The sequence below is a fragment of the Mytilus edulis genome, chromosome 8 (genome assembly GCF_963676685.1).
Source record: "Mytilus edulis chromosome 8, xbMytEdul2.2, whole genome shotgun sequence".
In the NCBI taxonomy this organism is placed as follows: domain Eukaryota; kingdom Metazoa; phylum Mollusca; class Bivalvia; order Mytilida; family Mytilidae; genus Mytilus; species Mytilus edulis.
Window position 1 is genome coordinate 40,901,824 of NC_092351.1, and position 13,318 is coordinate 40,915,141.

A 13,318-nucleotide genomic window follows, 5' to 3' on the forward strand; every position below is an offset into this window, starting at 1 on the left:
TCGAATATTCTCAAAAAGTTATAGCATATCGAGTATATAAACTGACATCCACCTTCAGTAATTGGTACGGCTTGTTACAAAAGCATAATGTAAAATTTGAGATGCCGATCTCAAGGAAGTGACCAATTTCCCTCTAGTTCTGCTCTAACATTTGACAACAAAATGTCTACTGCTTCAATGAACATATCCCAGTAATTGAATGTAAGTGATACAGCACATCCCCATTGCTTATATGTATGTATAGGAGGCTGTCTATGAGTTTCGAATAGCTCCGTCATATGAGCGTTATGAATTGTGTCTTGCTTGAATTGCTAAAATAATGCTTCTGAGATAAATTAATTTGATATCATTGATTAACAAAGATATGAAATATCATATAAATGTTAAATATTTTTAATTTTGCGTTTAAAAAAAATGCTGAAATTAAATTTGAATGTACTCAATTAAATGCAAAATATTCGTAGTGTTAATCGTTTACATAAACTCTTTGATAACGGATTAATTTTGCTAAACTTAATTTGAAATCGTTAAAATAAGGTGTAACAACCATGTATATAATAACAGAAATCATATCACGGATTTTATATTGCAATGTAGACCTCAAAACTTTTTTAAGTCGATTTTTCGTTCAAGTAAACTAACGTACTTCAAAGCCCATTTTACGAAAATTGCAACGTATGATTTTTTGACGACAAGTTAAGTTTAGCCTTTGAACTATTAATACTGTGATTTATAGCCGTATATTCAGAATGACGATTAAAATCCTTAAATAAGTGACTGTTCCTTACTTGGTCACCGTACTAAAGAGTTAAAGTACTTTGAACTGTAAATTAATATATATTTTTTGGTACTTAAAGCAAGCAAGAAATGTAAAATGATAATTTATAAGACATGACGTTGTCAGTTTATTTTCGACTTACGAGTTTGAATGTCCCTCTGGTATCTTTCGCCCGTCTTTTGCAAGCCTAACATTGATTTGTCAACAATCAAATCTAAAGACCATTCAAGATACTTTTACGTTTGTAATATGGTAACGTTAAAATTTTATAGCAGTCGACCTATTTTTTCCTTTCGCTACTAGATTGAATAGTTGTTAGGAAACGATGAATTATTCTAAGAAAACAAATTTTACAAACCATGTTTCATGTAAAACTGTATATCTTTTATAGCAAAATTAGCAAAAAATTACGAAAAACATGGTAATTAATTAATTTTGAACACTGTTAAAAATAGTAGAGTTTTAAAACAAGAATAACACGACTAAACAACTATTTGTTTTAATATTTTTCTACTCAAGAGCTAGCTGCCTTAAATTCATTAATTAAATATTGATAGACATATTTATTGATGTCATGTCTAATGTTTTTCTGGAAAATCTATCTTGGCTATCATATCTTGTATTTTCATCAATATATTGTAAGCTGGACTTATACTTTCATCACTATCTAAAGATTCACAAGAAGAAAACAACCGCTTTGGTCTCAACATACAGGTAGCAGACATTTTGCCGGGTCCATACTCTTCAGAACAAGATACTTCAGGCGGTGTCAATGTTTCCCCTGTTTCTTTTTCAAACGATGCTACAAATAGACAAACAAACAACCCAACAAATTAAAACTAATAGCTTTAAATTCGAGGCCTTTTGTTGTATGTTATGAGCACATGCAATTTAAAACTCTAGTTTCTTTAAAAAATATAGTTATGGTTCTGTAACTTCTACTTTTTAACATGTTTTGAATTCGTATTTCCATTGGGTAGTAACAAGTACTTGTTTTAATGATAAAACTGCTTTTTTGTATCGAATCTTTGTTATATCTTATCCCCAACCTGATCTGATCATAAATACATGGAGGATTTTTTTCTTTCTGTTTTCAGAATTAGATATTGGTAATTGAATATTTCTAACATTCTTCAGTGCGATTGCAAAGTGAACTTATTTCTATTGCCTTTTAGGATTTATATGTAAGTGGATTCTGTTATTCTTCCAACAGTGGAAAGACAATCGTCCCTCTTTTCTTATTGTGACGTCATTTAAAATTCTTTATTTTCCGTATATATTCTATCTTAAATATTTATTGACTTGTGTATTTTGAATTTGGATTTATATTTATATGTCTGCTTGTAGATACGCTATATATGTTATATGCTAATAACGATCCAGTAAAGAACATATCACTCTATTGTGTCTCTTTTCTACATTGTATGTAACGCGAAGAACACTTTTTTTCCGGAGGACTAAAACCAAGGATCAAGAAATTAGAATATTTTAACTTATCTATAGTATAGTGATTACTGATTAAGTTTAGGAAAAACGGTACTCTTACATTTTTCCGGCATTGGGTTGGCCTTTTGTGTACCCAAGGCAGGTAAAGAAAGTCTCATTAGAAGCGCTGTGATTGGATGTAAGGGTACACAATACAGTTGTTTTATATATGATTAGTTGCAGTTTGTATATTTACAATATAAATTTTTGAAACCTATTGAAATATTTTCTGGAGAATTATTCGAAAAGTCTTCAAAAGACGCGTACTAAATTATAAATTTAGTGTAAAATGACAGTGAGCAAGGATAATATAAACAAGATTCGTTGGAAGTTGGTCATGATACTATTTGGCTTTAATTTTTAAAACATAATAAGAAAGTAATAAAGCACTATCACCACACAGAAATGTTTTATCCAAGTTTCAAGTTTTTATTATAAAAAGTGGTAGATTTAGATAATGTTAGTATTGTCGTATATGATAGAATAAATAGTACCGTTTTATAAGTCATTGGACAATGAACTTAAACTATCGATGTATGCTATATCGCACATTTTTTTTTAAATGCGTTGGAAAACGACTCATAAAAATTAGGTTAAATTCATTAACCTAACAATTCCTGTCAAAATACACTATACAACTAAATATTATGTCTGTACTAAAGGATCTGCAAAATGTTAATAAATAATGTTGTATTGTATCGTGTTGTTAGGTTTTTTTAAAATTATTTATCTTCAGGTGACGTTGAAAGTTAATGATGATAAACTTAGTCTTCGTGTATTATTTGGTATATTTTGTAACGTGCTTAATTATGTTTTTCTTACAAAACTCACATTTTAATAAAGCAGAAACATGACTCTGATCTGAAAGATCAATTGCACATAGAAGAGCGTCGAAACCATTCTCCCTTGTCTTGAGAATATCTAATAGTCGACAGATTCGCTGATCATGAGTCTTTGGATGTAAAACATATCTTTGCATTTTCAGGGACATAACCCCAGCGGAAATTAGGTAAGGTAACAGTGGCACTTCTAGCATTTCTTCACACATCATACTGAAGTTTCGTTCAAGTACCATTGCTTTCTTTTCATCAAGAGGTTTACCTATATTTTTAAAAGATGAAATTATGACATAACATGCCCTAGTAAACCAAATGTGGTCTGAATCTGTCATTATGATACAAACAGCTTTTTAAAAAGACTGAATAAGCAATTATCAAGTCATGTTCAGTCTTTCAGTTAATTTTCAAACTAGTGCACTGCTGTTAATCCTATATTGTCTAGTCAATATATAGAGAATAATACATGGCAAAATCCGTATCATCCCGAGATACCAATATCAGCCAGAGGGCCTTTAGGCCAGAAGAATGATATGTTTTATACGCTTTATCATATATTTCAACAGGAGAGTATACATGAACTGTTTTCTGATCCCTAGCACCTGGGTTACCTTCAGTTCTACTTTTGTCTTGTTTTAAAACTGTTAAAGAACTTCCCTATTACTCATCCGAAACACCTTGGTTACCTTACAATTTGCGTGCTGTTGTTTTAAAGATAATTTGTTTATTGTATTTTTTGTGTGTGTTTTGTATGGTATTTCATTGAGTTCTTTTTTATATTGGCATTTCGTTTGTCAAAGTCAAATCTATATAAAATGTGAGAAACGAGAAACTCTTATAAACCACTTCATCAAACAACAATCACTGAACAACAGGCCCAAGACTTAGTGCAGGTCAGTGAGTTTAAACGTTTTAAAATGCGCCAACATACACCTAACCAGAACAGTAGTGTAACATGTCAACATAGTGTTTCAATTGAAAAGGCTTAACTCGATCAAAAAGTCATAAAAACAAAAACAAGAAACCATACACTGAAGGAATAAATTTGATTTATGACACACAGTTAAGATCTTTTTTGTTTGTTCAGACAGTTCAGTAGTTGATTTTTCATGTGCATATATACATCATATTGAGTTGTTTGTAAAGTAATGAGTTAATTGCAAGCCGATCATCTTCACAGTACTGAATTTACCGCTTTCGATAAATATAAAAATTGACTAAAGACTAACAATGACTGAAGAATGTAATATTCAGTGCTTAGCGCAAGAAGAACTCAACACCAATAGTATATCTTTATTTAGACGAAACGCGCGTATGTCGTACTAAATTATAATCCTGGTACCTTGGATAACTATTTACACCACTGGGTCGATGCCAGTACGACAGACGCGCGTTTCGTCTACATAAGACTCAACAGTGACGCTCAGATCAAAATATTTATCAAGCCAACCAAGTACAATTTTGAAGAGCATTGAGGATCCAAAATTCCAAAAAGTTGTGCAAAATGCAGCTAAGGTAATCTATGCCTGGGATAAGAAAATCTTTATTTTTTTCCCCAAAAATTCAAAGTTTTGTAAACAGGAAATTTATGAATGACCATATTATTGATATTCATGTCAACACTTAACGCTTAAGTGTTGACTACTGGGCTGGTGATACCTACGAGGACGAAACGTCCACCAGCAGTGGCATCGACCAATTTCACCAGCCAATTCCCGTACTCGAGGTCTTTCACGTGACCACAGAGGTTGTTGTTTTAAAAGAAAAGAAAAAAAAGCTATTGTAGATTTGATTATTAGATCGAAGGAGGAATATATTTGTTCCGGGCCATATGAGTATTTGGACCATATGCGTATACTCATATGGTCCGACCGTACGCGTATGGTTGGACCATATGAGTATAATACTCGTTTGGTTACTAACGGGCCGGACCATATGAGTATTTGGACCATATGAGTATTTTTTTCAAATTGCATTATCAACGTTTCAATAAAACAAAAACTTTATCTAGAAAACAACAATGATGGTTACATGACAATGTATTAATTTTATAATGCAAAGACTACGTAAAAATTAAATATTGATGCCATAGTTAGTTATCATCGCTAATAACATTATTGCATGTAGGCTTTGGATGACATTTACTTCCCCACGGTATCATAGCTTATTTGCGCTTGCAAGTTTTGGTTGTGCACGATCCATTTCATTTTCACCCTTTGTTTGCGAGTGAAAAGCCTTTTTGCAGGTGCGTACAGTGATACCGAGGTCTTGGGCCAATCCGATATGTCTAAGGTGTTTTTAAGAAGTTGTAGATTTCAAATATCGTAACATAACTGCAATACACCATGTTCACAAGACAACTTAAATAAACTATGTTCTTTTCCATCGACTTTTTGTGTAACAGTTCGTTTAGAAATTTTTGGAATTTACTTTTTTAAGTCGACATATTGCCATTTACTCGTAATAACAAATTGGTAATTACCATCGGTAATGACCATCGGTATCAAATGTATTTATTATAGTTTTGAGAAGTAAGTAAAATGAGTGAAACTTCTAATTTTTATTTAGCTTATCTTTTATCATAATATAAAAATAAAATTACCTATATGGTAGCGTCTTTTTAACGAACGGTCATACCATATGAAGAGTTTTCTTATCCCAGGCATAGATTACCTAAGCTATATTTGGCACAATTTTTTTGGAATTTTGGATCCTCAATGCTCTTCAATTTTGTACTTGTTTTTATAAATATTTTGATATGATCGTCACTGATGAGTCTTATGTAGACGAAACGCGCTTCTATCGTACTAAATTATAATCCTGGTACCTTTGATAAATATTTACATCACTGGTTTGATGCCACTGCTGGTGGACGATTCGTCCCCGAGGGTATCACCAGCCCAGTAGTCAACACTTAAGCGATTAAGTGTTGACATGAATATCAATAATATGGTCATTCATAAATTTCCTGTTTACAAAACTTTGAATTTTTGGGGAAAAAAAACCTAAGGATTTTCTTTTCCCAGGCATAGATTACCTTAGCTGCATTCTCAATGCTCTTCAACTTTGTACTTGTTTGGCTTGATAAATATTTTGATATAAGCGTCACTGTTGAGTCTTATGTAGACGAAACGCGCGTCTGTCGTACTAAATGATAATCCTGGTACCTTTGATAACTCTTTAGAAGTATTAATAGTAAACTGTAACGCAGTGTTAATTACCCCGACCATATGAGTATATACCTATATTGTCATGACCATACGCGTATGGATCAAATGCACATATGGTCCGGAACATATTCATCGTTAAAGTGCTGTGCTACTTGGCAAAATAACTAAAATTTCAGTGAATTGAAAAGGAAAACAATTACCACTGCAAAAGGTATAAATAATAATCATTTCACACCGTTTTTGGCCAGCAAGTTTTAAAAATTGAATAACATTATTAAAAATATAGATGTCATTTCATCGTAGTAATATACATTACTTACATTTTAAAATGTCTGGATTAACATTACAACATGCTGTAACTAATGCGTGGTAGGATGGTGTTTCCGTCTGCGTACTCCATTCTAAAATGATTTGATGCAAACATTCGTCTGCATCTGAGTATTCATCTTCTATATTGCTTAGTTTATTTGGTTCTATTCCCAGTTCTCTTCCTATCTGGCGGAAATCTTGACCTAATAAACATTATGAACACATCATAAGTACTCCATTACTGATATTCAAGATGTATCTAAAATGTGATCCAACATCATCATAGATATTCAAAATATTTAATATTTAAACGTGAACTTGAAATAATATTAAAATAGTGTTATTAAATACATTGTTCACAAAATACAATTTAATCATTTGCTCGGTTTTCCCAAAAAAAGAGAAATACAGAAAATGAAAATTCCGTTAAAAAAAGTCCTCCTGCCCCTCCCCTTTAGAATATCAAATGGTCGAGCCCTACTTACCAACAGTCTTTCTTATAGTGTCACAAAACTCCTTTAGTTGTGGTGGTAATTTTTTGTCCGTTTCTTTAACTCTGTTTAGTCCCTCGCACAGCTTGTCACAAAGGATCTCTGAACGTTTCTGTGTACACAAAACCTTTGATAATATATCATCAATAGAAGTAATATGATGGTTCATGCTTTCGTCGTCTTCTTTGTCTTTGTGGAGACTGTTGATATGCTTTTTAACCTGAACAAAACATATTTTGTCATTTTGTTGTTATTTGTGTATATTCATATCACAAAGATTCAATAAAAAAATGTTCAAAGTTCCCCAAAATTTTCTTTTCATTTTAAATTTAAAATTCTATTGTATAAATTAAGACAAGACATTATCTTTTTTTTAATATCAAAATAAACTTTTACAAAACATAGAACTTTTAGATAAAATATTCACAGAATAAAACAACTTATAAATTTTAAAAATGAAATTGAATAAGATGCAAGGGTATTCATGTTGATGTTCAGTTATTCTATAAATGTCTGGCGTGAATGGACAGAATTTTTATGGTGGCCTTAAATATGCCCCACTGTTTATATTTAGTCATTCTTCCTAAACAAACAACCCTCAAATAATTGGCTCTGTAAACACTTACTGGTTGATAAATGACTTATTATAATAACCTATACTCGGATAACATGAAAATCGGCATATGCATGATATGTGAACTCCATACGCTGAGACAGAGGGATGTCCGTTTTTAAGAAAAGGAAAGTTGACAATGTGAAAACGAAATTTGTCAAGTTTGTTATAGACATTAGTATGAAATCAGTCTGTTTTAATTTTCAAAAGCAGTGACAGTATATTGTGGCAAAGTTGCGTCACGCTAAAAAAGACTTGCTTGAAGGAGGTCGGATCAAGAGTGTCTAAAAAAAAGTAAAATCACAAAAAATACTGAAATCCGAGGAAAATTCAAAACGGGAAGTCCCTAATCAAATGGCAAAATCAAATGATAAAACACATCGAACGAATGGACAACAACTGTCATATTCCTGACTTGGTACAGGCATTTTCAAATGTAGAAAATGGTGGATTGAACCCGGTTTTATAGCGCTAAACCTCTCATTGTATGACAGTCGCATCAAATTCCATTATATTTACAACGATTCGTGAACAAAACAGACGTAATAGGTAAATAGTCAAAATATGGGTACAGCAGTCATCACTGTGTCATAATCTCAAAACAAACAAATATCTAACAAAAAAGCACAGGAAGCACTTATCAAATTTAAAACCACATGCATTGCTCCGCGTGTTTGGCGTCATAAAATGTAAACGTCACATATAGAAATATAAAATAATTTTGCCGTTCAATGTTTTTTTCAAAAAATAAAAAAAAATTCACATAGAGAATGGTGGTATACAGGGTTAGAAAAGGTATGTTAGAACTTATTTCAGAAAAAGACCGAGATTTTAAATTATCAAGAAGTTCTTTAGAATTTATAAGAATCCACATATGGTTAATACCCCTACGCGAGTAAAATAATTTTGTTGTTCAAAGTACTTTCAACTTTATAATAGAACAATAACATATTGACATATAATAGAAAGAGAACACATTGGAGGGATCTTTAAAAGTACAGAGTCACGACATATATAAAGTGTCCACTTGTATTGTTCGCGATGAGTTATTTGTTCATTAAAAAGAAAACTATTTGTTACCTCTTGCATTTGAATTTTTAAATCTATATTTTCTCTCATGATTGACAATTGTTGATCAATAATGTTGCCAAAGACAAAGCTGTCAGAGTTTTCAGTGTCTGGTGTTGATGGACATGTCAGAGCAGGTGCATTATACTTCTCTTCCGATATAACTTTTTCGACTTCTTTGCTTTCATCTATAGTATTCATAAAATCTGGTAATGGTCCGTCGGATGTATCAGAAAAGGTAATTTCAGGCAATTTTTCATTCTCGCCCAAAATCTGAATTTCAGACAACACTCGGTTAGTAGAAACGTTGCTATGGTTGTCTACAAGAAGCTGTTTTTGTTGATCTAAGCATTGGCATTCTATAGGCGATTCTGGTGGTGTTATAGATGTACCTTGGTCTTTGACAATATAATAGTTGGTGCCCCGTGTGTTTGTTGGACAACTAGCAGCTTTAAATGACCTAGACCTTCTTACTCGTCTTTCCCTCATTTCAAAATATTGGTCAGATGACTTCCAGTAGGCATGAATATTTTTTTGCAAAAGATGAAAAATCTGCTTCAAAGTTTCTTCTTTTGACATTATTAGTAGTACAGGTGGATTTTATTATACTGAAAAACAAATAAACAAATTTATATGCATATAGAAGAAAGAGTGTTATTTGATAATTACCGTTATATCGATTTCCTTAATTTAGATTTTATTTGTTTATATATCAGCCCCTTGAATGTATATGACTTCTGACATACTTCAGAGCCACTGTTTATTATCAAGATTTTCCAGATACTTGTAGCTAGTATTACGTCCAGGAAAACACCGAAATTGCATTTTTAGAAAGAAGATGAGGTTAAATAAGCCACAGAAAATCTTTCTATATCATAAAATAAAGTGCGCAAAAGAAGCAACAAGTTATGGTATGATTGCCTTGATACCTTTATTTGTCATTTCTTAATCGGCTTATGAGATTTTGAAAAACGTCGATAAACTACTATCGCCTTATCAAAATATCTCGAGTAAAATTGCCACTTTCAAACGTTTATAAATTTCATGCGTTTGAAGCGCATACTGGATTTACCTCCATTAGGAACGTTAATACCGAATAATTAAATGGCAAGGTTTGGACCGAAGTACTGACTACTGAGCTGATTATACCCTCGAAGATTGATAGTTATAAAATTTCTAACAACTGATGTTTGTCTGGAAAACATTTTAATGGTGTTTTTTTTTAAATAACATTAGGGTAAAGTAAACCACTGAAATTCTACCCTTTCTACATTAAAAAGAGGGGAAACATAAATCAAAAAGAGAGGTGTCGAGTTATATTAAGATGTACAAACGCTATTTGAGATTTCCAAAAATGACCGCCTTGAATATGGGAATTACAGAAATGTGGGGGAAAAATGTTTCAAATTGAACTTTAACCTATAAAAACGTGACCTGTCATTTATAAAGATATTTACATGTAGTTAGTGTTTGCACATTGAGATTTGTCTGCCGTGCAATGAAAACTGCAAGCTTGGGCGACCTTAGCTCATACTGCTCGCATAGTAACTGCAATCATACTTTTTTTTAAATTATGTGCCACCGATTTAAAAAAAAAAAGGAGATGAAAGAGATGCGAAAGATATCAAATGGCTATTCAAACTCATTAGTCACGTATAAACTGTCAACGCAATGACTGAAAATAGAAAAATACCATCAGTTGAACAAAAATACTCAAAACAAAACATAAAATACTAAAGACTGAGCTACACAAACACCCCACCTAAACTGTGGGCTTCGGAAGGATAAGCAGACCCTGATCCAGATCAATAGAGGCATCATCAGATAATAACTTATGAATTTTTGTTTCCAAGGGAAACACGGCAGAATCCATATTTGGAGCAGTAACTAATTAATCCGAAGCATTTAATTGCAGAGTGTTTTATGGAAATATTTGTCCTTTCGTAATTATTTGTTTGAGATAAAGGCATTCTTTATGGTCATAAACACAACTCATATGACCTACCTATTCAAGAATATTAAACAAATTTGAATGATTTTAAATTACCTAGAAATTTTGTATATTGGAATTGTTCTAAATAAATACAGTACACACAAAAATAAACTGACTTTGTTTACATATGAATAATATATATCAATTTATTAATGAAGTTATGAGCTTGAAATGAAATAAAGTTCTTTTCAGCATAACACATCTACTGTTAACCATGTTAACAGTTTGGACGAAAATGATTTAATAATCTAAAAGGTAAGATCACAAAATTACGCCGAGGAAAATGTTATATATTTTGTACATGTAGAACCATTTATATATCCAGAGGAAATCAACTTCTCATTGAAAATGTGGTTTCAAACATTGAGACATATTTGAACTAAAATACATCAACGTCTAGCAAAACAATACAAAGAAAATGACTTTTAAACAATGAAAAACGGAACATTTAATATACAGTTTGTTTAGAAGTTTTGCCCCAATTTAGATTGACCATTTTAACTATTTTCAAGAGACGTCAAAATGAAGTGTTAAATCATGATTCGTAGCTGCAAGTAGAGTCTTTTTTAATATGGTATGTTATCTTCACGGGTCAAAGACACAGAAGTTATAATAAAAGGGAACAGAGGCAACATTTACAGATATAAGAGAACATTATGCCAAGTTTTGGAAAGGTAAGTTCAACGTGCGTCTGGCTTACTAAATTATAATCCTGGTACATTTGATAACTATTTACAGAATCATAGGATTATTAATATTCTAAACCTTTGTGTTTCCTCAGTTATATATTCTTACATTAATCATGAATGTGTTCACTTGTTACATAGTTGGAATCCAGACCTATTGTACACGTTTGTATTTGCGGAAATAGAATATTTGTCTTAAAGTATGTCTTGTGTAGAAAGTACTTCTCAAATGGACGATTATCACTTTTTTTCTCTTATAATCATATTAGATTCTTGTTGTATTGCTATATGGTTTAGACATAGCAAATGATTTTAGTTCGCATATAAAGCTTTTAATTATATATAAAACTTCCGAATTCATTTCCTAGGGTCCATTTTGACCTTTTTAATTAAACCATTTGACTATTTGCAATTTGAATATTTTAATTAAAAAGTAAGCACTTCTATCTCATCAATTGAATTTAAAAATTTAGTTTTGTATTTAAACGTGGAACATACTGCTAAATACTTATTAAGAATGTTTAATAATCAATTTTAAGTGATACATTGCCAATTGTGGTTGTATTGTCGTGAACACATCAGAAAAATAAGAAAAAAAAAAATATAAACAAACAAAAACATAAACAAATACAAATTAAAGACACAATTTCGTAAAGTTTTATACTAAATAATACATACCAGCTGATCAAGTAGTTCTACCCTTAAATAAAAAGGACAACTAAACCTAAATTTTTCAAAAAAGTCAATATAAATTCGGTGAAATAGTTACTTACGTACAATATGAACTTTGATATATATATATACTAGTATTACGGATGGATATATATATAATCAGGAAGTGTTCCTGTAAAATGAAAAGTCCCATCTAAATTATTGAACCCAAACAAAAGATGTAAACTTTTACAAATGTTTCCTGATCAAAAGGCCATACTTTGATTTTAAACCATTTAAATGTTTGCACTATATTCATCACTACAGTGTACAAATATAAAATTAAAATGGTTTGTAAGGTTTTATTCTACAGCTTTACACATGGTAAACGGTATTAACTGATCTCACTGATTAATATCATATACGCGTTCATTATAACACTATGTGTTTTATAATCTAATATATATGCAAATTGTGTTTGATTGTTAAAAAAACCAAGATAGAAACAAGTTGCGGGTAATATATTTCGTCTGTTTTAAGAGAGACAGAAGTATATTTAAAAAAAATTATTTTTACAGATAAAACACAACTTGTCCGAGTTTGTCCTACTTTTTCGTCCTTTGTAGCTATATCAACCCTTGAACGTTTGCATCAAGTTTTTGACTTTCAAATATTTTCGCCCCGAGCATCGGAGAAAGAAAACATCTCAATTTCGAAACCATTTAGCTGTTCTACCTGAAATATTTTAGGCATTTATTTTTTACAAAGAAACATTATTTCTTAAGTGCAAGTAAAGTTTTCATGAGGTTATCGAAAAATTACACACAAAAAGACAAATAAACAACAGTACACAAAACACAGAATAGAAAAATAAATACTGAGAAACACGGATCTTACCAACACACACTGGAATGATTAGCAGATTCTGCTCTACATGTGGTACCCATAGTTTTTTAAATGCAAATTCATACCCGGTTTTTCCTAAATTTTTGCAGAAAACGCTTTTGTATATTCTAAATCTCTCTGTATTACGACAATTATTTGAAGAAAAAAAAACGACATAGTAAATCCAACATTTCATACCTCTTCTATCATAAAGGAATTATTAGCTCACCAATAGTAAAGTTGATTGGCACGAAAATCTTTGCTGAATCTTTCATTACAAAACTAATATGGAAAATATTTATTCAAACTAATGTGGATACACCCGTGACGAAAAAAGGGTATTCCTCCAATTC

The 13,318-nt window shown here is 31.4% G+C and overlaps 1 protein-coding gene across 1 annotated transcript; it reads right to left on the minus strand.

Moving 5' to 3' along the window:
* Positions 1-1,261: 1,261 nt before the first annotated feature.
* LOC139485578 (uncharacterized) lies at positions 1,262-9,353 on the minus strand. Its single transcript, XM_071270171.1, has 5 exons — positions 8,763-9,353; positions 7,064-7,289; positions 6,590-6,781; positions 3,095-3,364; positions 1,262-1,580 (listed from the first exon to the last, which is right to left on the minus strand). Exons 1-5 carry the CDS (start codon positions 9,327-9,329, stop codon positions 1,357-1,359), a joined length of 1,479 nt encoding a protein of 492 aa, XP_071126272.1. The 5' UTR covers positions 9,330-9,353; the 3' UTR covers positions 1,262-1,356.
* Positions 9,354-13,318: the final 3,965 nt, after the last annotated feature.